Source organism: Salmo salar, chromosome 11 (assembly GCF_965601325.2).
Source record: "Salmo salar chromosome 11, fSalSal1, whole genome shotgun sequence".
Lineage (NCBI taxonomy): Eukaryota > Metazoa > Chordata > Actinopteri > Salmoniformes > Salmonidae > Salmo > Salmo salar.
The window spans coordinates 77,960,109-77,985,003 of NC_138301.1; the positions used below are offsets into that span (position 1 = coordinate 77,960,109).

Sequence of the window (24,895 nt, forward strand, 5' to 3'; positions counted from 1 at the left end):
ATATATATATAGTCCTTGACCTATATCCTAATCTGACTTTGTTGCAGGTCATGTTGATCTTCACATTACCGTCTCTGTACACACACTATATCAAATAAAATCAAACTGCACTTGTCAACTGCACAGCATACAGTGAAATGGTTACTTGTACAGTGGAGTCTTTTGTTTAGACATGTAGCTAGCTAGCTAAACAATGAACAATAATCCCAATTTATACTACCATGCATGAATCTGCAGGTAGCTAAAGCTAACCAACCAGGTTTAATGTTAGCTAGCTAGCTAACATTGGGCTTTAACTAGAAATGCAAATGAATTTCTGAGATACAAATAATATTACTACACAGATCATACTCGTAACATTAGCTAGCAAGTCAGCCAGCTAACGTTAGCTAACTAGCTAACAGTATGCTTTAACTTGCAATGAAAACAACTTTCTGACAAAATTTCAAACGTATAATATCTGAAAATGTAGCTAGACTCTTACCTGTATACATGGATGAATGTTTAAGAGGGATGCCATGGTTGGCCTTAGTTTGAAGATGTAATCTGGAGACAGGTGTTTTATACAACAGCCTTCTGTGTTCTCTTTTTGACTCTCTCTGCATTTGGCAATCATCTCTCTGCTTCCACTGGGCATTCCACTGATTTCAAAACTCGGTCAACTTCTTCCGTGACAACAACACTGTTGATTGCCATTTCTTCCCCATCACTGTCATCAGAAGAATCTACAATGTCTGGTTCAATGAAAACATTTTTATCTAAATCAGTGATTTCCTTATCGTCTGCTTAATTTTCAGAGTCAGAGAGTCAGCAAGGCACGATCGTACTCTAGAAAGTATTCCATCACAACTTTTTCTCACTGATCTTTGGCAATAGTACCTGTTAAATTCAGGGCAGCAATGTTGAGAGCAGTAGTAATACTTTTGCAGTTCTTCATGATATCTTTCAAAAAAGCCGCTGTAGAAAGGATTATCTACACATACGGAGCAGGTCATGTTATAGACAGAAGCATGCTAAATGGCAGACCAATCCAGGCTCATAATTTAACAATTGTATTTGTATTTAAAGATGGCATATAAGTTTGTTACTACGGCACATAAAAGTTTACATGTTCCAGAAGGCATTTCTGCCAAAATCGCATTTTGAGTAAAAAAATTGCCTCTCGTGAAGAAGTTATTTTTATTTTATTTCACCTTTATTTAACCAGGTAGGCTAGTTGAGAACAAGTTGTCATTTACAACTGCAACATGGCCAAGATAAAGCAAAGCAGTGAGACACAAACAACAACACAGAGTTACACATGGAATAAACAAGAGTACAGTCAATAACACAATAGGAAAAAAAATAAAGTCCATACACAGTGTGTGCAAATGGCGTGAGGAGGTAAGGCAATAAACAGGCCATAGTAGCGGAGTAATTACAATTTAGCAAATGAACACTGGAGTGATAGATGAGCAGATGATGATGTGCAAGTAGAAATAATGGTGTGCAAAAGAGCAGAAAAGTAAATAAAAACAATATGGGGATGAGGTAGGTAGATTGGATGGGCTATTTACAGATGGGCTATGTACAGCTGCAGCGATCAGTTAGCTGCTCAGATAGCTGATGTTTCAAGTTAGTGAGGGAAATATAAGTCTCCAGCTACAGCAATTTTTGCAATTCGTTCCAGTCATTGGCAGCAGAGAACTGGAAGGAAAGACGGCCAAAAGAGGTGTTGGCTTTGGGGATGACCAGTGAGATATACCTGCTGGAGCGCGTGCTACGTGTGGGTGTTGTTATCGTGACCAGTGAGCTGAGATAAGGCGGAGCTTTACCTAGCATAGACTTATAGATGACCTGGAGCCAGTGGGTCCGGCAACGAATATGTAGCGAGGGCCAGCCGACTAGAGCATACAGGTCGCAGTGGTGGGTGGTATAAGGGGCTTTGGTGACAAAACGGATGGCACTGTGATAGACTGCATCCAGTTTGCTGACATGCGACATACGCCTAGCTACTTGACACAGGTCACAAATGTGGAACAAGTCAAGGGGTATGAATACTTTCTGAAGGCACTGTAGTATTTGACACATATAGTATGACAAAAACAGAATAATTTCAAAGCTTGATTTCATTGGGATACGATCACATACAGTGCGTTCAGAATGTATTCACACACCTTGACTTTTGTTGTGTTACAGCCTGAATTTAAAATGGATATATGTCACTGGCCGATACACAACACCACAAAATGTCAAAATGGACTCATGTTTTTAGACATTTTAACAAATTAATTTCAAATGAAAAGCTCAAATGTATTGAACCCCTTTGTTATGGCAAGCCTAAGTAAGTTCAGGAGTACAAATTTGCTTAACATAAGTTGCATGGAATCACTCTGTGTACAATAAATAAAAGTGTTAAAAAATTATTTTTTAATGGCTACCTAATCTCTGTAACCCACACATATAATTATATGTAAGGTCCCACACTCAAGCAGTACATTTCAAACACACATTCAACCACAAAGACCAGGGAGGTCTTCGAAAGCCTAGCAAAGAAGGGCACCTATTGGTAGATGGGTAAAATTGACAGGAATTTTTCTTTGAGCATGGTGAAGTTGTTCATTACACTTTGTTTGGTGAATCAATACACCCAGTCACTATAAAGATACAGGCATCCTTCCTAACTCAGTTGTCGGAGAGGAAAGAAACCTCTCAGGGATTTCACCATGAGGCCAATAGTGACTTTTAAACAGTTTAATGGCTGTGATAGGAGAAAACTCAGGATGGATCAACAACATTGTATTTACTCTACAATACTAACCGAAATGATAGACTGAAAAGATGGAAGCCTGTAAAAATGTGGCAAAGAAATTAACTTTATGTCCAGGCTGCTTTCCAACAAACACTATGAGACAAATGCACCTTTCAGCAGGACAATAACCTAAAACAGAAGGCCAAATATACACTGGAGTTGCTTACCAAGACAACATTGAATGTTCCTGAGTGGCCTAGTTACAGTTTTGACTTAAATCTGCTTGAAAATCTATGTCAAGACTTGAAAATGCCTGTCTAGCAATGATCAAAAAAGAACTTGACAGAATTGTAATATTTTTAAAAAAGAATAATGTGCAAATATTGTAGAATTAAAGTGTGCAAAGCTTTTAGACACTTACCCAGAAATACTCACAGATGTAATCACTGCCAAAGGTGATTCAAACATGTATTGACTCACGGGGTTGAATACTTACTGTATGTAATCAAGATATGTTAGTGTTTTATTGTTTTATACACTGCTCAAAAAAATAAAGGGAACACTAACATAACACATCCTAGATCTGAATGAATGAAATAATCTTATTAAATACTTTTTTCTTTACATAGTTGAATGTGCTGACAACAAAATCACACAAAAATAATCAATGTAAATCCAATTTATCAACCCATGGAGGTCTGGATTTGGAGTCACACTCAAAATTAAATTGGAAAACCACACTACAGGCTGATCCAACTTTGATGTAATGTCCTTAAAACAAGTCAAAATGAGGCTCAGTAGTGTGTGTGGCCTCCATGTGCCTGTATGACCTCCCTACAACGCCTGGGCATGCTGCTGATGAGGTGGCGGATGGTCTCCTGAGGGATCTCCTCCCAGACCTGGACTAAAGCATCCGCCAACTCCTGGACAGTCTGTGGTGCAATGTGGCGTTGATGGATGGAGCGAGACATGATGTCCCAGATGTGCTCAATTGGATTCAGGTCTGGGGAACGGGCGGGCCAGTCCATAGCATCAATGCCTTCCTCTTGCAGGAACTGCTGACACACTCCAGCCACATGAGGTCTAGCATTGTCTTGCATTAGGAGGAACCCAGGGCCAACCGCACCAGCATATGGTCTCACAAGGGGTCTGAGGATCTCATCTCGGTACCTAATGGCAGTCAGGCTACCTCTGGCAAGCACATGGAGGGCTGTGCGGCCCCCCAAAGAAATGCCACCCCACACCATGACTGACCCACCGCCAAACCGGTCATGCTGGAGGATGTTGCAGGCAGCAGAACGTTCTCCACGGCGTCTCCAGACTCTGTCACGTCTGTCACATGTGCTCAGTGTGAACCTGCTTTCATCTGTGAAGAGCACAGGGCGCCAGTGGCGAATATGCCAATCTTGGTGTTCTCTGGCAAATGCCAAACGTCCTGCACGGTGTTGGGCTGTAAGCACAACCCCCACCTGTGGATGTCGGGCCCTCATACTACCCTCATGGAGTCTGTTTCTGACCGTTTGAGCAGACACATGCACATTTGTGGCCTGCTGGAGGTCATTTTGCAGGGCTCTGGCAGTGCTCCTCCTGCTCCTCCTTGCACAAAGGCGGAGGTAGCGGTCCTGCTGCTGGGTTGTTGGCCTCCTCCTCGTCTCCTGACGTACTGGCCTGTCTCCTGGTAGCGCCTCCATGCTCTGGACACTACGCTGACAGACACAGCAAACCTTCTTGCCACAGCTCGCATTGATGTGCCATCCTGGATGAGCTGCACTACCTGAGCCACTTGTGTGGGTTGTAGACTCCTTCTCATGCTACCACTAGAGTGAAAGCACCGCCAGCATTCAAAAGAGACCAAAACATCAGCCAGGAAGCATAGGAACTGAGAAGTGGTCTGTGGTCACCACCTGCAGAACCACTCCTTTATTGGGGGTGTCTTGCTAATTGCCTATAATTTCCACCTGTTGTCTATTCCATTTGCACAACAGCATGTGAAATGTATTGTCAATCAGTGTTGCTTCCTAAGTGGACAGTTTGATTTCACAGAAGTGTGATTGACTTGGAGTTACATTGTATTGTTTAAGTGTTCCCTTTATTTTTTTGAGCAGTATATTCTTTTTTGTAGCGCAACAAAATGTGGAAAATGTCGAGGGGTGTGAATACTTTCTGAAGTCACTGTATGCCTCTATGCATTGGAATACTTGGGAACAGATAACTTAAATTAAAATCACTTTGAGATAATTTCCTGGTTATTTTACAGTATTTTATGTCCAACCACAAAAATGATATAATGTAATGTGTATACATATATATACACGAAATCTCCTTGTTTTTGAAAGAAAAGCAAATTTCTTGTCCATTAAAATACCATTAAATAGAGCAGAAATAGTGTAGACATTGTTAATGTTGTAAATAACTATTTTAGCTGGAAATGGCAGATGTTTTATGGAATATCCACATTGGCATACAGAGGCCCATTATCAGCAACTATCGATACTGTGGTCCAATGGCACGTTGTGTTAGCTAATCCAAGTTTATCATTTTAAAAGGCTAATTGATCATTGGTGTTTTGCGAAGATGCCAGTTGAATACTTGTGAGGCGTCTGTTTCTCAAACAAAAAAAACAGAAAACTTGAGCCCGCATAACTATTCACCCCCCCCCCCCCCCCCCCCAAAAAGTCAATACTTTGTAGAGCCACCTTTTGCAGCAATTACAGCTGCAAGTCTCTTGGGGTATATGTCTCTAGAAGCTTGGCACATCTAGCCATTGGGCATTTTGCCCATTCTTCAAAGCAAAACTGCAAAAGCTCCTTCAAGTTGGATGGGTTCCACTGGTGTACAGTAATCTTTAAGTCATACCACAGATTCTCAATTGGATTGAGGTCTGGGCTTTGACTAGGCCATTCCAAGACATTTAAATGTTTCCCCTTAAACCACTCGAGTGTTGCTTTAGCAGTATGCTTAGGGTCATTGTACTGCTGGAAGGTGAACCTCCATCCAAGTCTCAAATTTCTGGAAGACTGAAACCGGTTTCCCTCAAGAATTTACCTGTATTTAGCGCCATCCATCATTCCTTCATTACTTCTATTCTGACCAGTTTCCCAGTCCCTGCCAATTTAAAAACATCCTCACAGCATGATGCTGCCACCACCATGCTTCACTGTGGGGATGGTATTCTCGGGGTGATGAGAGGTGTTGGGTTTGCACCAGACATAGCGTTTTCCTTGATGGACAAAAAGCAATATTTTTGTTTCATCTGACCAGAGTACCATCTTCCATGTTTGGGGAGTCTCACACATGTCTTTTGTCGAACACCAAACGTGTTTGCTTATTTTTTTCTTTAAGCAATGGATTTTTTTCTGTCCACTCTTCCGTAAAGCCCAGCTCTGTGGAGTGTACGACTTAAAGTGGTCCAATGGACAGATATTCCAATCTTTGTTGCCTCTCTGATTAATGCCCTCCTTGCCTGGTCCGTGAGTTTTGGTGGGTGGCCCTCGCTTGGCAGGTTTGTTGTGGTGCCATATTCTTTCAATTTTTTATAATGGATTTAATGGTGCTCTGTGGGATGGGCAAAGTTTCTGATATTGTTTTATAACCCAACCCTGATCTGTACTTCTCCACAACTTTGTCCCTGTTTGGAGAGCTCCTTGATCTTCATGGTGCCACTTGCTTGGTGGTGCCCCTTGCTTAGTGGTGTTGCAGACTCTGGGGCCTTTCAGAACAGGTGTATATATACTGAGATCATGTGACAGATCATGTGACACTTAAATAAAGTCCACCTGTGTGCAATCTAACAAATTATGTGACTTCTGAAAGTAATTGGTTGCACCAGATCTTATTTAGGGGCTTCATAGCAAAGGGGGTGAAAACATATAAACACACCACTTTTCCGTTTTATTTATTTTTGAATTTCTTGGAACAAGTTATTTTTTTCATTACACTTCACCAATTTGGACTATTCTGTGTATGTCCATTACACGAAATCCAAATATAAATCCATTTAAATTACAGGTTGTAATACAACAAAAAAGGAAAAACGCCAAGGGGGATGAATACTTTTGCAAGGCACTGTACTTGTCCTCTTCTTCAGTTGTGCACCGGGGCCTCCCACTCCGCTTTCTATTCTGGATAGGCCAGTTTGTGCTGCTCTGTGAAGGGAGTAGTACACAGCGTTGTACTAGATCTTCAGTTTCTTGGCAATTTCTCTTATGGAATAGTCTTCATTTCTGAGAACAAGAATAGACTGACGAGTTTAAGAAGAAAGTTATTTGTTTCTGGCCATTTTGAGCCTGTAATCAAACCCACAAATGCTGATGCTCCAGATACTCAACTAGTCTAAGGCCAGTTTTATTGCTTCTTTAATCAGGCCAACAGTTTTCAGCTGTGCTAACATAATTGCAAAAGGGTTTTCTAATGATAAATTAGCCTTTTAAAATGATAATCTTGGATTAGCTAACACAATGTGCCATTGGAACACAGGAGTGATGGTTGCTGATAATGGGCCTCTGTATACCTAAGAAGATATTTCCTAAAAAGAATTCTGCCGTTTCTAGCTACAATAGTCATTTACAATATTAACAATGTCTACACTGTATTTCTGATCAATTTCATATTATTTTAATAGACAAAAAATGTGCTTTTCTTTAAAAACAAGGACATTTCTAAGTGACCCTACACTTTTGAACGGTAGTGTATAAATATACATACAGAACCTGTCAAAAGTTTGGACACACCCACTCATTCAAGGGTTTTTCTTTATTTTTACTATTTTCTACATGATAGAATAAAAATGAAGACATAAAAATGATGAAATAACACATATGGATGGAATCATTAACACCAAAAAAGTGTTAATCAAAATATATTTTAGATCCTTCAAAGTAGCCATCCTTTGCCTTGACGACAGCTTTGCACACTCTTGGCATTCTCTCAACCAGCTTCACCTGGAATGCTTTTCCAACAGTCTTGAAGGAGTTCCCACCTATATTGGCAACTTGTTGGCTGCTTTTCCTTCACTCTGCAGTCCAACTAATTCCCAAACCATCTCAATTGGGTTGATGTTGGGTGATTGTGGACGCCAGGTCATCTGATGCAGCACTCCATCACTCTCCTTCTTGGTCAAATATCCCTTACACAGCCTGGAGGTGTGTTGGGTAATTGTTCTGTTGAAAAACAAATGATTGTCCCACTAAGCGCAAACCAGATTACGATGGTTTATCACTGCAGAAAGCTGTGAGGTGTGGTTAAGTGTGCCTTGAATTCTAAATAAATCACTGACAGTGTCACCAGCAAAGCACCCCCACACCTCCTCCTCCATGCTTCATGGTGGGAATCACACATGCGGACATCATCCGTTCACCTACTCTGCGTCTGACAAAGACATGGCGGTTGGAACCAAAATCTCACATTTGGACTCATCAGACCAAGTCTAATGTCCATTGTTCGTGTTTATTGGCCAAAGCAAGTCTCTCTTTCTTATTGGTGTCTTTTAGAAGTGGTTTCTTTGCAGCAATTTGACCATGAAGGCCTGATACACACAGTCTCCTCTGAACAGTTGATGTTGAGATGTGTCTGTTACTTGAACTCTGTTACTTGAACATTTGTAACTCACCACCTGGATGCAGTCTTATGTAGCAGCATTTGAATTTCTGTTTTTTACATTGGATAAAAGTAGAGACTCAGAGCTACAAAATGGTATATCATACACTGCATTTGAGGAAACACTGAGAAAGTCATTCTGCTTTGAAAGTGGATAAACTTGTAAACTCACTTTTGAGAAAGCCGTCTTTTAATGTTTTGGTACTATTGGAGAGCCCTTCTTTGTCTACACCCATTCAGCATTGGTCACACATTCTTAAGCCTTAGCCCCACCCATCTCTTTAATGGTTGATCCGAGTGTTCTGTACTAACTTGCCAACAACTTCCAGACACCGAGAGAGAGAAGATCTCACTGAAAATGACTTGCCCAAGCAGAGCTGGTTAGGCTGTTATGTTATCCTGACTGCAAATTCAGAGCGTTTTGCGTTCAGAGCGCACACTGGACGCTTTGGCCAATAAGTAGGGTTGATCTGAAAGTTCTGACCTCACAACGACAGTCAAGCACCCAAGCTAACTGGCTAACATCGGCTAGCTTCTGCCAGACACATAATGAGAGAACATCCCACTCTGACCATTTTACTCTCCCTAGCAGAGCTGGTTAGGTTTTTTTTTCAGAGCGTTGGTGACTGTAACTGTGCTGCTGGCAACAAAGGAACTACGCTTCCTTGCCGACGTTCACTGACACCGGACATATTCAACGGGTGTTGAGCATTCAAAAATGCATCAGCTTTTCTGCGCTCTGGCACACAAAGACAAGTCTTTTGTTAAGAAATGTAGCTAGATAGCTAGCTAGGTAAACAATGAATCCCAACACATGACGTAATGTTAGTTAGCAAGCCAGCCAGCTAACGTTAGCTAGCTAGATAACAGTAAACTTTAACTTGAAATGAAAATACTTTCTTTCAAAATTAGAAATGCGTAATATCTGAAAATGTAGCTAGCTAGACAATATTACCCGTGGTCTGAAATCGGAGTAGATAGTCAAACTAGCAGATAAATTCGCTTTGGCTATGAACAGTTGCAGTGACATTCTGTTGAAATGGATACTTGCATAGTGGATTTTGTTAAGACATCTAGCTAGCTAGCTAGCTAAACAATGGACCATAATCACAACTTGTGTAAGTTCACACATGTCACATAACATTAGGTAACGAGCTAGCCAGCTAACATTAGCTAGTTAAACAAAAATGAACAATGCCACAGTGCTGCGAGCTAAGCAACCATGTTCAATTTTAGCTAGCTAACATTAGACATTAGACTAACTAGAACATCAAATGACTCTGGGAAACGAATAATAACATCAGCTAGGGAGCCAGCCAGCTAACGTTAGCTAGCTAGCTAACAGTACACTTTAACTTGAAATGAAAAATTAGAAAACATGTCAAAATTAGAAAACATGTAATATCAGAAAATGTAGCTAGCTATCATACCTGTATACATCATTGTACATGGACATGTCTCCCTGTCAGGAATGCCATGCCACGGCTGCCCTTAGTTTGAAGATGTAATCCGGGGAGACAGGTATTTCCTCCATCTCTTTAGCTATCATAATATAATTTCATTGATTTCAAAACTTGATCCTCCAGAAAGTAGAGATACTTATGCAGCTCCACTACACAATACATAAAAAAGCTGTGTTCAACAGGATTACCAACACAGAAAGACAAGCTTCTATGGCAGACCAATCCAAACTCCTCTTTCGGCATGTCCAGCCCACTCATTATCTCAGCCAATTATGGCTAGTGGGAAGGTAGCAATCTTTTGTGGTTAACCAACAAGGTTTGTAATTTAACAATTTTATTCGCATTTACAGATGGCATACACATTTGTTATTAAGGCACATGAAAGTTCACATGTTCAAGAAGGCATTTCTGCCAAAAAACGCATTTTGATCAAAGAAAATTGTTTACGTTCAAACAACTCTCCTGTGAAGTCGTGAATTGTGACATACGCCTAGTTTTCTGAATCAGGTCACATTTATTTGGACTGAAATGTGAGGTGCATTTAACTTATCCTCTCTAGCAGAGGTAACTCTGGGTCTTCCTTTCCTGTGGCGGTCCTAATGAGAGCCAGTTTCATCATAGCACTTGATGGCTTTTGCGACTGCACTTGAAGAAACTTTCAAAGTTCTTGAAATGTTCCGTATTGACTGACCTTCATGTCTTAAAGTAACGATGGACTGTCCTTTCTCTTTGCTTATTTGAGCTGTTCTTGCCATAATATGGACTCTTTTACCAAATAGGGCTATCTTCTGTTTACCACCCCTACCCTTTTCACAACACAATTGATTGGCTCAAACGCATTAACAAAATAAATTCCACAAATGTAACTTTCAACAAGGCACACTTGTTTATTGAAATGCATTCCAGATGACTACCTCACGAAGCTGGTTGAGAGAATGCCAAGAGTGTGCAAAGCTGTCATCAAGGCAATGGGTGGCTACTTTGAAGAATCTAAAATATAAAATACATTTTGATTTGTTTAACACTTTTGAGGTTAGTACATGATTCCATATGTGTTATTTCATAGTTTTGATGTCTTCACTATTATTCTACAATGTAGAAAATAGTAAAAATAAAGAAAAACCCTTGAATGAGTAGGTGTGTCCAAACCTTTGACTGGTAATGTATATACAGTGAGGGAAAAAAGTATTTGATCCCCTGCTGATTTTGTACGTTGCCCACTGACAAAAAAATTATCAGTCTATAATTTTAATAGTAGGTTTATTTGAACAGTGAGAGACAGAATAACAAAAAAAAATCCAGAAAAACGCATGTCAAAAATGTTATAAATTGATTTGCATTTTATAGAGGGAAATAAGTATTTGACCCCCTCTCAATCAGAAAGATTTCTGGCTCCCAGGTGTCTTTTATACAGGTAACGAGCTGAGATTAGGAGCACACTCTTAAAAGGAGTGCTCCTAATCTCAGCTTGTTACCTGTATAAAAGACACCTGTCGACAGAAGCAATCTATCAATCAGATTCCAAACCCTCCACCATGGCCAAGACCAAAGAGCTCTCCAAGGATGTCAGGGACAAGATTGTAGATCTACACAAGGCTGGAATGGGCTACAAGACCATCGCCAAGCAGCTTGGTGAGAAGGTGACAACAGTTGGTGCGATTATTTCACAAATGGAAGAAACACAATAGAACTGTCAATCTCCCTCGGTCTGGGGCTCCATGCAAGATCTCACCTTGTGGAGTTGCAATGATCATGAGAACGGTGAGGAATCAGCCCAGAACTACACGGGAGGATCTTGTCAATGATCTCAAGGCAGCTGGGACCATAATCACCAAGAAAACAATTGGTAACACACTACGCTGTGAAGGACTGAAATCCTGCAGTGCCCGCAAGGTCCCCCTGCTCAAGAAAGCACATATACATGCCCTTCTGAAGTTTGCCAATGAACATCTGAATGGTTCAGAGGACAATTGGGTGAAAGTGTTGTGGTCAGATGAGACCAGAATGGAGCTCTTTGACATCAAGTCAACTCGCCGTGTTTGGAGGAGGAGGAATGCTGCCTATGACCCCAAGAACTTCATCCCCACTGTCAAACATGGAGGTGGAAACATTATGCTTTGGGGGTGTTTTTCTGCTAAGGGGACAGGACAACTTCACCGCATCAAAGGGACGATGGACGGGGCCATGTACCGTCAAATCTTGGGTGAGAACCTCCTTCCCTCAGCCAGGGCATTGAAAATGGGTCGTGGAAGGGTATTCCAGCATGACAATGACCCAAAACACATGGCCAAGGCAACAAAGGAGTGGCTCAAGAAGAAGCACATTAAGGTCCTGGAGTGGCCTAGCCAGTCTCCAGACCTTAATCACATAGAAAATCTGTGGAGGGAGCTGAAGGTTCGAGTTGCCAAACGTCAGCCTCGAAACCTTAATGACTTGGAGAAGATCTGCAAAGAGGAGTGCGACAAAATCCCTCCTGAGATGTGTGCAAACCTGGTGGCCAACTACAAGAAACATCTGACCTCTGATTGCCAACAAGGGTTTTGCCACCAAGTACTAAGTCATGTTTTGCAGAGGGGTCAAATACTTATTTCCCTCATTAAAATGCAAATCATTTTATAACATTTTTGACATGCGTTTTTCTGAATTTTGTTGTTGTTATTCTGTCTCTCACTGTTCAAATAAACCTACCATTAAAATTATAGACTGATCATTTCTTTGACAGTGGGCAAACATACAAAATCAGCAAGGGATCAAATACTTTTTTCCCTCACTGTATATTATATATTTTTGCTTATAATATACTGTATTTGGCCTGCAGGGGATAGTAGTCTGTGTGATTTGAGATATGCAAGGCTTTGAAATGGGAATCACATATACATCTCTACTCTTAGATTTTGTACCAATGCAGGTTTTTTTCTGAATCAAAATGGGGCTTAGGTGGTGGGCATGGCGGGGGGCATGTTAATGGGTGTGGTCAGCCCGGCAAAACATTTTAGAGGCCCCCATCTTGGCGGTGTAGACATTTTTGCATTTTTAAATCAATTTCTGCATTTCTACACACATTTTTCCACGGAGCTGAGAGCCATTTTTGCTGTTGTAAAGCCAATTTCCTGCAATTCTATTCATTGTGCCATGGATAATGGTGTGTTCATTTTCTCAAACATAATAACAAAATCAATACTGCTAAATTAAATGTTTTTGGAATTGTCAATTGACTGTCTAGCTTTTATTTGAGTGATTGTTAGTTGTTAAAGACTATATTATTAAAAGACATAAAGGTCCATTATCTTTTCTATATACTTTATATCTGGTTTCGGTCATTTCATTTTACACTGAAAGAGTTTTTCAATCCCAGAAATGAATTTCTAATTCTTTTTTCTCTCTTTTTTTTTTACACAGTTTGGACTTCGGTGACCCGAAACAAAACGCTTAGGCGGCTGCCCAAAAAATTCCTGCAATCAAATTCAATTTGGAAAGAAACACTCTTCAAGACCATCTTGTTCTGGAACTGTAGAGCTGGATAAGTGGGTATGTATGTGTATGTGAGTGTCTGCAGGCATGTGCACAGATATGTCTCTACTTGTGCAGATTACACACCCCTTCCAGTCTCCAGTGCCCTTTTGGGTAGTGGCATAATTGAACCCACTTCCAGCAAGTCTGACATCATCAAGTTCGACACACCCACCCCTTCCGTTGGTTGCGCCTGTTATCTGCCCAAAACAGAGCTCACGCGCGCCCAGTATCCAAGTATGCATGGCTTGAGAGATGTGGTCACCGGTCGAGTATGTGTAGTGAGCTACCTAGTTTAAATATCAACAGTAATGCCACAGCAGCATAACATTTGATTAACACTTGATAAAACTTGATTTAGCCTACATTCTCATCAATAGTCTGGTTGGCTGATACATGCAGAGAGAGGCAGAAAGACAGAGAAGAGTCACTGCTTCAATGACCCTCCAACCCAACTCCATCCCTTCTTCAGTCGGGAGTTGCACATGTGTCAGGGCAGCAGCAACACAGCTGCTACACTCTAGCTAACCACCATATACTAAAATATCCACACAAGCCACTAGCCAGCCAGCCATCATGAGTTAGAAGATTATGAACATTATATTATGAAGTTATTATTCTGAAACGATGATTGAAGATAAATCTCAATCAGTAAAATAAACGGAGCTTGCTAACTAGCAGATTTACATCAATCATCATGTAAATGGGGGAGGAGGCACTATAACTACACGGAACAAAAATATAAATGCAATATGCAACAATTTCAAAGATTATACTGAGTTACAGTTCATAGAAGGACATCAATGCATAAGGCTCTAATCTATGGATTTCACATGACTAGGAATACAGATATGTATCTATTGGTCACAGACACCTTAAAAAAAGGTAGGGGCATGGATCAGAAAACCAGTCAGTATGTGGTGTGACCACCATTTGCCTCATGCAGTGTGACACATCTCCTTCACATATAGTTGATCAGGCTATTGATTGTGGCCTGTGGAATGTTGTCCCACTCCCCTTCAATGGCTGTGCGAAGTAGCTGGATATTGTCGGGAACTGGAACACGCTGTCGTACACGTCGACATGGGGTTGTACATTATCATGCTTAAACATGTGGTGATGGCGGCGGATGAATGGCAAAACCATGGGCCTCAGGATCTCGTCACATTCAAATTGCAATCGATAAAATGCAATTGTGTTCGTTGTCCGTAGCTTATGCCTGCCCATACCATAACCCCAAATGGAGCACTATGTTCACAACGTTTACATAAGAAAACAGCTCACCCATGCTGTCTGCCATCTGCATGGTACGCTTGAAACCCGGGATTCATCTGTGAAGAGCACACTTCTCCAGTGTGCCAGTGGCCATCAAAGTTGAGCCTTTGCCCACTGAAGTTGGTTACGACGCCAAACTGCAGATATGTCAAGATCCTGGTGAGGACGACAAGCACACAGGTAGCTTTCATGAGATGGTTTCTGACAGATAGTGCAGAAATCCTTCAGTTGTGCAAACCCACAGTTTCATCAGCTGTCCGGGTGGGCTGGTCTCAGACGATCCCGCGGGTGAAGAAGCCGGATGTGGAGGTCCTGGGCTGGCATGGTGATACATGGTCTGCGATTGTGAGGCCGGTTGGACATACTGCCAAATTCTCTAAAATGATATTAGAGGCGGCTTATGGTAGAGAAATTAACATTAAATTCTCTGGCAACATCTCTGGTGGACATTCCTGCAGTCAACATGTCAATTGTACGCTCCCTCAAAACTTGAGACATCTGTGGCATTGTGTTGTGTGACAAAACTGTACATTTTAGAGTGGCCTTTTATTGTCCCCAGCACAAGGTGCACCTGTGTAATGATCATACTGTTTAATCAACTTCTTGACATGCCACACCTGTCAGGTGGTTGGATTATCTTGGCAAAGGAGAAATGCTAACTAAAAGGGATGTAAACAAATTTGTGCACAGAATTTGAGAGAAATAAGCTTTTTATGAATATGGAACATTTCTGGGATCTAATATTTCAGCTCATAAAACAACACTTGACTTGTTGCATTTATACTTTTGTTCAGTGTAGCTTTCTTAAAAGCTACACTGAGTGAGTGTTTTGTGTCAGAAATAGCCCTATGCAACAAACATAAAAAAAACTTTGAGATATGAAAGTCTGTGGACGGCCCTGCGTGTGCATGCGCACGTCTATGTAGTGTGTGTGTCTCACCATGTCGTTAGGCAGGCTTTGGAGGTCGTCGAAGGGTGTTTCCATGGTGTTGTTGTCTACGTTGAGGACTACCACATCATCCAGGGCCATCCCCCTCACCTTCTGCAGGGAGAGACACACACAGTCAAACAGACACGAACACACACACACACACACACACACACACACACACACACACACACACACACACACACACACACACACACACACACACACACACACACACACACACACACACACACAGACATGCATACACAAACATACTTATGAGTTGAGTTTATAAACCTGTCTGTTGTTAGGAACTTACCTCCATTAGGCTGGAATGTACTCCAATGAGGTAGGGCATGGGCGCACTGCAAAACACAAACAGATCAGTGGCGTAAACCACCAGAAATGTTGCAAATGTATTACAAATAAAAAACAGATACCTTATTTACATAAGTATTCAGACCATTTACTATGAGACTCTAAATTGAGAACAGGTGCATCCTGTTTCCATTGATCATCCTTGAGATGTTTCTACAACTTGATTGGAGTCCACCTGAAGTTTGGAACCACCAAGACTCTTCCTAGAGCTGGCCACACTGCCCGAACTGAGCAATTGGGGGAGAAGGGCCTTGGTCAGGGAGGTGACCAAGAACCCGATGGTCACTCTGACAGAGCTCCAGAGGTCCTCTGCGGAGATGGTAGAACCTTCCAGAAGGACAACCATCTCTGCAGCACTCCACCAATCAGGCCTTTATGGTAGAGTGGCCAAACGGAAGCCACTCCTCAGTAAATGACAGCCCGCTTGGAGTTTGCCAAAAGGCACCTAAAGGACTCTCTGTTCTGATGAAACCAAGATTGAACTCTTTGGCCTGAATGCCAAGTTTCACGTCTGGAGGAAACCTGGCACCATCCCTAAGGTGAAGCATGGTGGTGGCAGCATCATGCTCTGGGGATGTTTTTCAACGGTAGGGACTGGGGGACTTGTCAGGATCGAGGGAAAGATGAACGGAGCAAAGTACTGAAAGAACCTGCTTTTCAGAGCACTCAGGACCTCAGATTTGGATGAAGGTTCACCTTCCAACAGGACAACGACCCTAAGCACACAGCCAAGACAACGCAGGAGTGGTTTCCGGACGAGTCTCTGTATTTCCTTGAGTGGCCCAGCCAGAGCCCGGACTTGAACCCGATAGAACATCTCTGGAGAGACTTGAAAATAGCTGTGAAGTGACACTCCCCATCCAACCTGACAGAGCTTGAGAGGATCTGCAGAGATGAATGGGAGAAACTCCCCAAATACAGGTGTGCCAAGCTGATAGCGTCATACCCAAAAGCCTGGAGGCTGTAATCGCTGCCAAAGGCGCTTCAACAAAGTACTGAGTAAAGAGTTTGAATACTTATGTAAATGTGATTTTTTTTTTTTTTATACATTTGAAGAAAGAAAAAAAACTGTTTTTGCTTTGTCATTATGGGATATTGTGTGTAGATTGACGAGGGGGAAAAAACTATTTAAACAATTTAAGAATAAGGCTGTAACGTAACAAAATGTTATAAAGGTTAAGGGGTCTGAATACTTTCCGAAAGTCGCCGTATGTACACTACCGGTCAAAAGTTTTAGAACACCTGCTCATTCAAGGGTTTTTCTTTATTTGTACAATGTTCTACATTGTAGAATAATAGTGAAGACATCAAAACTATGAAATAACACATATGGAATCATGTACTACCCAAAAACATGTTAAACAAATCAAAATGTATTTTAGATTCTTCAAAGTAGCCACCCTTTGACTTGTTGACAACATTGCACACTCTTGGCATTCTCTCAACCAGCTTCAAGAGGTAGTCACCTGGAATGCATTTCAATTAACAGGTGTGCCTTGTTGAAAGTTCATTTGTGGAATTTCTTTCCTTCTTAATGCGTTTGAGCCAATCAGCTGTATTGTGACAAGGTAGTGGGGGTATACAGAAGATAGCCCTATTTAGTAAAAGACCAAGTGCATATTATGGAAAGAACAACTCAAATAAGCAAAGAGAAAGGACAGTCCATCATTACTTTAAGACATGAAGGTCAGTCAATACGGAACATTTCAAGAACTTTAAAAGTGTCTTCAAGTGCAGTCACAAAAACCATCAAGCGCTATGATGAAACTGGCTCTCGTGAGGACCGCACAGGAATGGAAAATGACCTCTGCTGCAGAGGATAAGTTCATTAGCGTTAACTGCACATCAGATTGCAGCCCAAATAAATGCTTCACAGAATTCAAGTAATGGACACATCTCAACATCAACTGTTCAGAGGAGACTGTGTGAATCAGGCCTTCATGGTTGAATTGCTGCAAAGAAGCCACTACTAAAGGACACCAGTAAGAAGAAGAGACTTGCTTGGGCCAAGAAACACGAGCTATGGACATTAGACCGGTGGACATTTGTCCTTTGGTCTGGAGTCCAAATTTTTGGTTCCAGCCGCCGTGTCTTTGTGAGACGCGGTGTGGGTTAATGGATGATCTCCGCATGAGTATTTCCCACCGTAAAGCATGGAGGAGGTGTTTTGGTGTGGGGGTGCTTTGCTGGTGACACTGTCAGTGATTTATTTAGAATTCAAGGCACAATTAACCAGCATGTCTACCACAGCATTCTGCAGCGATTCTCCATCCCATCTGGTTGGCGCTTAGTGAGACTATCATTTGTTTTTCCACAAGGACAATGACCCAAAACACACCTCCAGGCTGTGTAAGGGATATTTGACAAAGAACGAGAGTGATGCATCAGATGACCTGGCCTCCACAATCACCTGACCTCAACCCAATTGAGATGGTTAGGGATGAGTTGGACTGCAGAGTGAAGGAAAAGCAGCCAACAAGTGTTCAGCATATGTGGGAACTCCTTCAAGACTGCTGGAAAAGCATTCCAGGTGAAGCTGATATTGTTATTTGCTTAACACTTTTTTGGTTACTACATGATTCCAAATGTGTTATGTCATAGTTTTGATGTCTTCACTATTATTCTACAATGTAGAAAATAGTAAAAATTAAGAAAAACCCTTGAATGAGTAGGTGTGTCCCAACTTTTGACTGGTACTGTACGTATGAATGTCATGTCACGTTATGGAGCATAATGTATTTACAGTTTTATTCACGTTTTCAAGTTCTGCTGACAAATAATGCATTCCGATTATTGCATAGATTATAATGGACACCTATGATGTGTGTAAAATTATTTTGGGGTATTTTGTTGTACTGATTATAATGAGCTAATGCTAAGCTGTTTGCCAGCTATGTGTGGCGCCATGTTTGTTGACATTATACAATGCATTCTTGATGTCACGTAAATGTCTGTCAGACCAGAAATGTTATAATGAGGTGAAGGAATGGTTCAATTATCTTTTGAGTAAACTTCAGGAGTAAACTGCAAACAGACCAAACTGATCTTGTCTCCTCTTATTATCTTTGGTTGATGAAAAAATTTAATAAATGGCGGCGCGCACAAACTACCCATTTTCGGATAACTTTTGATTTCTAGAAAGTGTTTTACGAAATTATTTCGATCAATGTTGAGCTCAACCGTGACGTGATGAATTATAAATAGTAATTGCTATTAGCTAATTCATATTGTGGTTTATGTCAGCCAGGAGTTCTCTAAATATGACCGCTTGTGTTATGTCTTTCCTCAGTTAGCGCTAGGACTAATGTAGCCTACATTTTCCGGTTTGGATGATTGTGTATGCTGTAGTTACTTCTGTGAATGTCTGAACATTGCATCCAAAAATAAACTGGTCACATTGAGGACATAACTTTGTAAGAACTGTGTTTGTGCTTGTTAGAGCCTATTTGGACATATTTGTATAAAAGACAGAACATACAGAGCTTATGTATATTTATGTAAATATGAATGTATATGATGAAATATTAGGTATGTACTTTTATGATTTATATTTACCTGATTGAGATGTATTCATTTGTTGTTAGTGTAACTTAGTTTTGTCCCCCCCCTCTTGCCCATTCATTGTACTGCAGTAAGTGTGTTAGGATAAAAGCAGGAAGTTGGGCCTTTGGGGGGAGGAGTCCTTGCTAGACGCGGGAGCGGTATAGTTTTTTGACCATACAGACAGGTCATATTGTGTATTTTCCATATCAAGTAACCTATGTTTTAAGTTGATTGGATATTCATTTTCCTGTTAGATATAAGAAGAATAAACATTTTTGTTGCACCATATCCCTGGATCACATTGAATGTTTGGCTTTTTGGAAACCTTGAGTGTGGGCTGTATGCGTACCAAACAACCCCGCTTCAGGCTTGGGCAGTGGCTATGGTAAAGAGGAAAGGAAGCCACTACAATCAAGTCAAAAAACTCCGTGAAGGATTGCTATCGGAAGGAAATCTCCGGTTTTGGACACACGCTGGATATTGTTCTATTTGTAATTGCATTCATACCATAAGGACAGCTCGCTTGGAAGGACTTGAACTCCTAGAATTCGCCAGCCGTGAGTAACCACTGCGAATGAATGAGCTGCCCTGTTCAATGCGTTCATTTGATCATGCATATTATGGAAGCGCAAATGTGCTTATAATTGGAATGTTTGATAAACTTGGGAATGGAATTCAAAACACAGCGCTGTGAAAACAATTAAGAAGTTTAAGTTTGGGAAACACTGAGATCCTATGCCCAATGTAACCTAATCATATGTCTAATATTTGGCCTAACGTGGAAATGCAATGCATCCACGCAACGAATGATACTGCGTGTTCAAACTTCATTAAAGGGACAAAATGTATAAAGGGATGAAATGTTTAAAACGCAACTAAAATGCCGAACTTGCACATGTTCAATTCAAAATGGGTCAATATGCTGAAATGGATGACTGTGTTTTAAAGCATTTAAAGGAGGTCTAAAGGGGCATTACGTTTAACAATCAAACCAACAACTGTGTCATTGTAAATTGAGTGAACTAAAAGTGAATGATGGAGGACGAAATCCAAAATAAGACTCCACTGGAGAGGGAAGAGGAGCATTTAAATTCACTCTATGCAGCCCGGAGAGGCAAACTTGGAGTGTGTACACGCAAAATGAATGAAATAAAAGTCCTTCTTGTTGATGGAGGAAACATTGAAACTGTGAATGAGAGTCTTGAAGCATTTGATGCTGTTCTCAATGACTTTAAGAATGCTCATGAATCTGTGCTAGAGCGGGTCACAGAGGAGGAACAGGAACAGGAGAGCATTAACTATTATCAACCAAGAATGAGAACTTATGAACATTTCCTGAAAGAGGTGGAAATATGGAAAAAAGCTGAAGTTGAGCCACAAACGCTCATTGAACCACACGACAGCATTTCCAATGTGTCAAAAACATCAAGTAAAACAAAGTATTCTAAGACGGCTTCCTCAGTGTCCTCTACACGCTTAAAAGCTGAGGCATAACGAGCAGCTCTACTAGCTCGCCAAGCATCATTACAGGACAAGCATGCACTGGAACTGGAGAAAGCTCAACTGGAACAACAGAAAGCTCAACGGGAACAACAAAGCTCAACTGGAACAACAGAGAGTGCAACTGAATGTTAGGATGGAGAAAATGGCACTGGAAACGTACATAGCAGCATATAATGCCACACTGAAGGTCCTGGAGAGTGAGTCAACTTCTCAATCCCATGCTGTGGCAGCCCATTTACTAAGCCAAGAAGATGGAATGAACTCTTATTTTGAGAACCAGGTACCTGAGGTCTATGTGGAACCTGAACCATCACCTGTTGAGTTTGCTGCATTAGGTGCAGTTCCAAAGACACCACTACAAAGGGTTTTACAACAACCGACAACAAAGACATCAAAACCTATTCAGAAAACAGTCATGAACCACACCCTTCAGCAGCCAACAGCAAGGTCTAGCAATCAACACAGAATCAACACTGCGGGTATCAGCGATAATACCAGCCATGATAACCTCTCTACTGTCATGCAAAGGCAGAATGAAATTGATGACCTCCTTGTACTACAGCACAAACAGGCCACACTCCCTGTTAGGGAGATACCTATGTTTGACGGTGATCCTCTAAACTTTAGGCCATTCATGCGTGCATTTGAACATGGTATAGAAGATAAGACAAGCAGTCACCAGGATAGGCTCTATTACCTGGAACAGTACACCACTGGTCAGCCCAAGGATCTGGTACGTAGTTGTCTGCATATGGAAGCCAGAAGAGGCTATGCAGAGGCTAAGAGGTTGTTAAAGGAACACTTTGGCAATGAAATCAAAGTCACCACTGCTTACATGGAAAAGGCTTGGAACTGGACAAACATCAAACCGGATGATGGAAAGGGACTGGGTGGCTATGCACTCTATCTTAGAGGTTGCTGTAACACTATGCACGACCTACAGAACATGGAAGAGCTTAATCTTCCCTCCAACATAAAGTTGATCATGTCAAAACTTCCCTACAACCTAAGCGAAAAATTGAGGTCTACGGCATGTGATATTTTAGAGAGAAGACACCTGAGGGCCCAGTTCAGTGACCTTGTGACGTTCATGGAAAAACAGGCCAAAATACTGCAGGATCCGTTGTATGGAGATATTCAAGATCCCCTGTCCAACAAAAAGTTTTTAAAAACCAGAACAGAAGCTGACTTTAAACAGCAGTTCAAGTCCAAGAGTAGGGGAAGCAGCTTTGCCACTGCAGTAGCTGTAGTGGCAGATTGTTCTTTTAGAGGTTTTTCCAGAGTCACAAACATTAAACGTAAAGAGACCAGGCACCTATCCTTCTGACGCTCCCAGTACCTCATGCGTATTTTGTGCTGGAGAGCATTTATTGGTCGACTGCCAACAGGTGAAGGCACAGCCACACGAATCCAAGGTTGAGTTTCTGAGATCAAAAGGCCATTGTTTTGGCTGTTTGATGAGAGGACACTTAAGCAAAGAATGTAAAAGAAGGATGACCTGTCAGAGCTGTCAAAGAAAGCACCCCACTATCCTGCACATTGAAGGAAGAGAGAGATTTAGATCTCAAAAGGCAGATATGAGTGGTGTAGCAGTAAAGCGGGAGGAGACTGTCAGCAGTGCTCTTGTCTCACTGGAAGCTGGTGACGATACCGGGGCCGGTACAGATTGTGCACTTGCAATTGTGCCAGTTCAAGTAAAGGTGGCAAATGGAAGCAAGTCTGTGTTAACCTATGCGTTTCTCGATTCTGGTAGCTCGGCAACATTTTGTATGGAGAGACTCATGAGGCACCTGAATGCTAAATGCAGTGAGACTGAAATTCTGCTACGCACAATGGGGCAGGAGAGCCCTACCAAGAATTTGAGATATCTGGATTAGAGATTGGCAACGTGGAAGGCAACACATTTCTTGCATTACTAAAGGTCTACACCCAAAATAAGATCCCAGTGACAAGAGAACATTCCCACTCAGAAAGATCTCAAAAGGTGGCCATACCTGAAAGAGGTTCAGTTGAAGGAAATTGATGCTGACGTCGAACTCCTGATTGGCGTAAATGCTCCAAAGGCAATGGAACCCTGGCAAATCATAAATAGCCAAGGCAACGGACCGTATGCAGTGAAAACCATCTTTGGATGGGTGATGAACGGTCCTCTTAACAATTGTACCATGGCAGAAGAATCTGGACGTCCTACGATGATGGCCAATCGTATCTCAATGGCCGACCTGGGGGTTCTTCTTGTATATCAATACAACCATGACTTCCCTGAGAGCGAGTATGAAGAGAAAAGTGAGATGTCAGCTGAGGATCGTAAGTTTATGGAGATAGTATCAAGCTCCATAACCCTCAAAGACCGTCACTACTACTTACCATTGCCCTTTCACAACAAACAGGTAGTCCTGCCGAACAATCGTGACATGGCAAAGCAGCGGGCTCTAAATATCATCAGGAAGTTTAAGAAGGATGAAGGTTATGCTGCAGAGTACAAAGGCTTCATGGAAGAGATGATAACAAAAGGTTATGCCGAGAAGGTACCACAAGAACAGCTTCTCAGAAAGAAAGGCACGGTATGGTACATACCACACCATGGCGTTCACCATAAGCGATGAGTTTAAAACCCTTTGCGCGCTCCTGGTCGGCAAACAGAAGACCGAGAGAGTTGGGGGGGGGGGAAAAAGCGCAAACATTTAGCAATCTGTCTATAAATTAGTAAATCTCAGAGCATTAACTAGCTACACGTCTGAAGAAAAGCCAAAGGAAGGAGTGAAGACTGAAAACGACCACATCAACCTAAAGGTTGCGGGTCAAGATGGGTCAGTAGTCCAGTTCAAAATTAAACGGCATACTCCGCTCAGCAAGCTGATGAAGGCGTACTGCGAAAGACAGGGTTTGTCAATTAGACAGATACGGTTTAGATTTGACGGACAGCCGATCAACGAGACCGACACACCTGCACAGCTTGAGATGGAAGACGAGGATACCATTGATGTATTTCAACAACAGACCGGAGGAGGGTCCTTCCCCTCGGAGGCTTCTCTTAAAGGTGTATGGACCCCTCGACGGTTCCTTCCTCTCGGAGGCTTCTCTTAAAGGCGTATGGACCCCTCTGAGTCTCCTCTCCCTCTGAGGACAGAAACACAGTTGAAGAGCAGCAACTTTTATTTTTTATTATTAAATAATTGTTCCGCTTTTTATTTTTTTTTATTTTTTTTTATTTTGTGATCGATCTGCTCGTAGCCATGGTCTTATCCTTTTCATGATCGCAAGCTGGATTTCATGCCACCAATTCACAAATGTCTTGTTTATATTCGTATTTTGGATGGACTATAAACTGCTTGTAGTCATGTTTTGGAGAATGTGTGTTTGTCCCGTGTGTGAAACAACGGGGAGGGTTCTACTCATTCAGGATTTGTCCCAAATGGCACCCTATTCCTCTTATAGTGCACTACACTAAACAAAGTAGTGTACTATAGGGTGCCATTTGGGACATGTATTAAATCTACCATAGGTTGAGGGACTTGAACAGGTCTCATAATATGCAAAATGATATGTGTATTTTTTAGGGGTTTTTGTCTGCTGTTAAGTACATTTTGCAAAATATACAGTCCAAGTGATCAATTGTCATTTTTAAACCTGTACAATGTGTTGAAGGAATATTGGAAAATGGGGGTGCTCTACCACTGGTGCCCTTTAGATTGAATTGCTGTGTCTCTCTGGAACAAAGGCTATCGGAAGTAAACAGAAATGCCTATGAAAGAAAAGGGTCAAGTTTCAGGTCTATTTTTCAACATCGCTTGAAAGGATTCAACTTACCTTTCACAAGTCTGTTTGGTTTCCAATTTGTAAGTCGCTCTGGATAAGAGCGTCTGCTAAATGACTTAAATGTAAATAAGCGCAAAGGAACAATACGAATGGTGTTTGACTGTTCATCATCCTATAAAGGTACATCTCTTAACCTGTTAGGGCTAGGGG

The 24,895-nt window shown here is 41.6% G+C and overlaps 2 protein-coding genes across 2 annotated transcripts in view; one reads left to right on the forward strand and one right to left on the reverse strand.

Annotated features, from left to right (window-relative positions):
- LOC106562885 (DENN domain-containing protein 1A) overlaps window positions 1-24,895 on the reverse strand; it is a 273,596-nt gene that overhangs the window by 65,910 nt on the left and 182,791 nt on the right. The window contains exons 11-12 of the mRNA XM_082958057.1: window positions 15,822-15,867; window positions 15,515-15,616 (exon numbers count right to left, since the gene is read on the reverse strand). Of these exons, the coding sequence (XP_082814183.1) occupies window positions 15,515-15,616; window positions 15,822-15,867 (148 nt within the window). The remainder of the gene's footprint in view (window positions 1-15,514; window positions 15,617-15,821; window positions 15,868-24,895) is intronic.
- Window positions 23,092-24,821, forward strand: LOC145858950 (uncharacterized). Its single transcript, XM_082957612.1, has 2 exons — window positions 23,092-23,440; window positions 23,634-24,821. The coding sequence occupies exons 1-2, from the start codon at window positions 23,092-23,094 to the stop codon at window positions 24,011-24,013; spliced, it is 729 nt and encodes a 242-aa protein (XP_082813738.1). The 3' UTR covers window positions 24,014-24,821.

Coding starts and splice junctions, on each gene's coding strand:
- LOC145858950 (XM_082957612.1), top strand. CDS start 23,092: ATGGCAGAAGAATCTGGACGTCCTACGATGATGGCCAATCGTATCTCA. Junction 23,441..23,633: donor GGAAGAGATGATAACAAAAG/GTTATGCCGAGA, acceptor TCTATAAATTAG/TAAATCTCAGAGCATTAACT.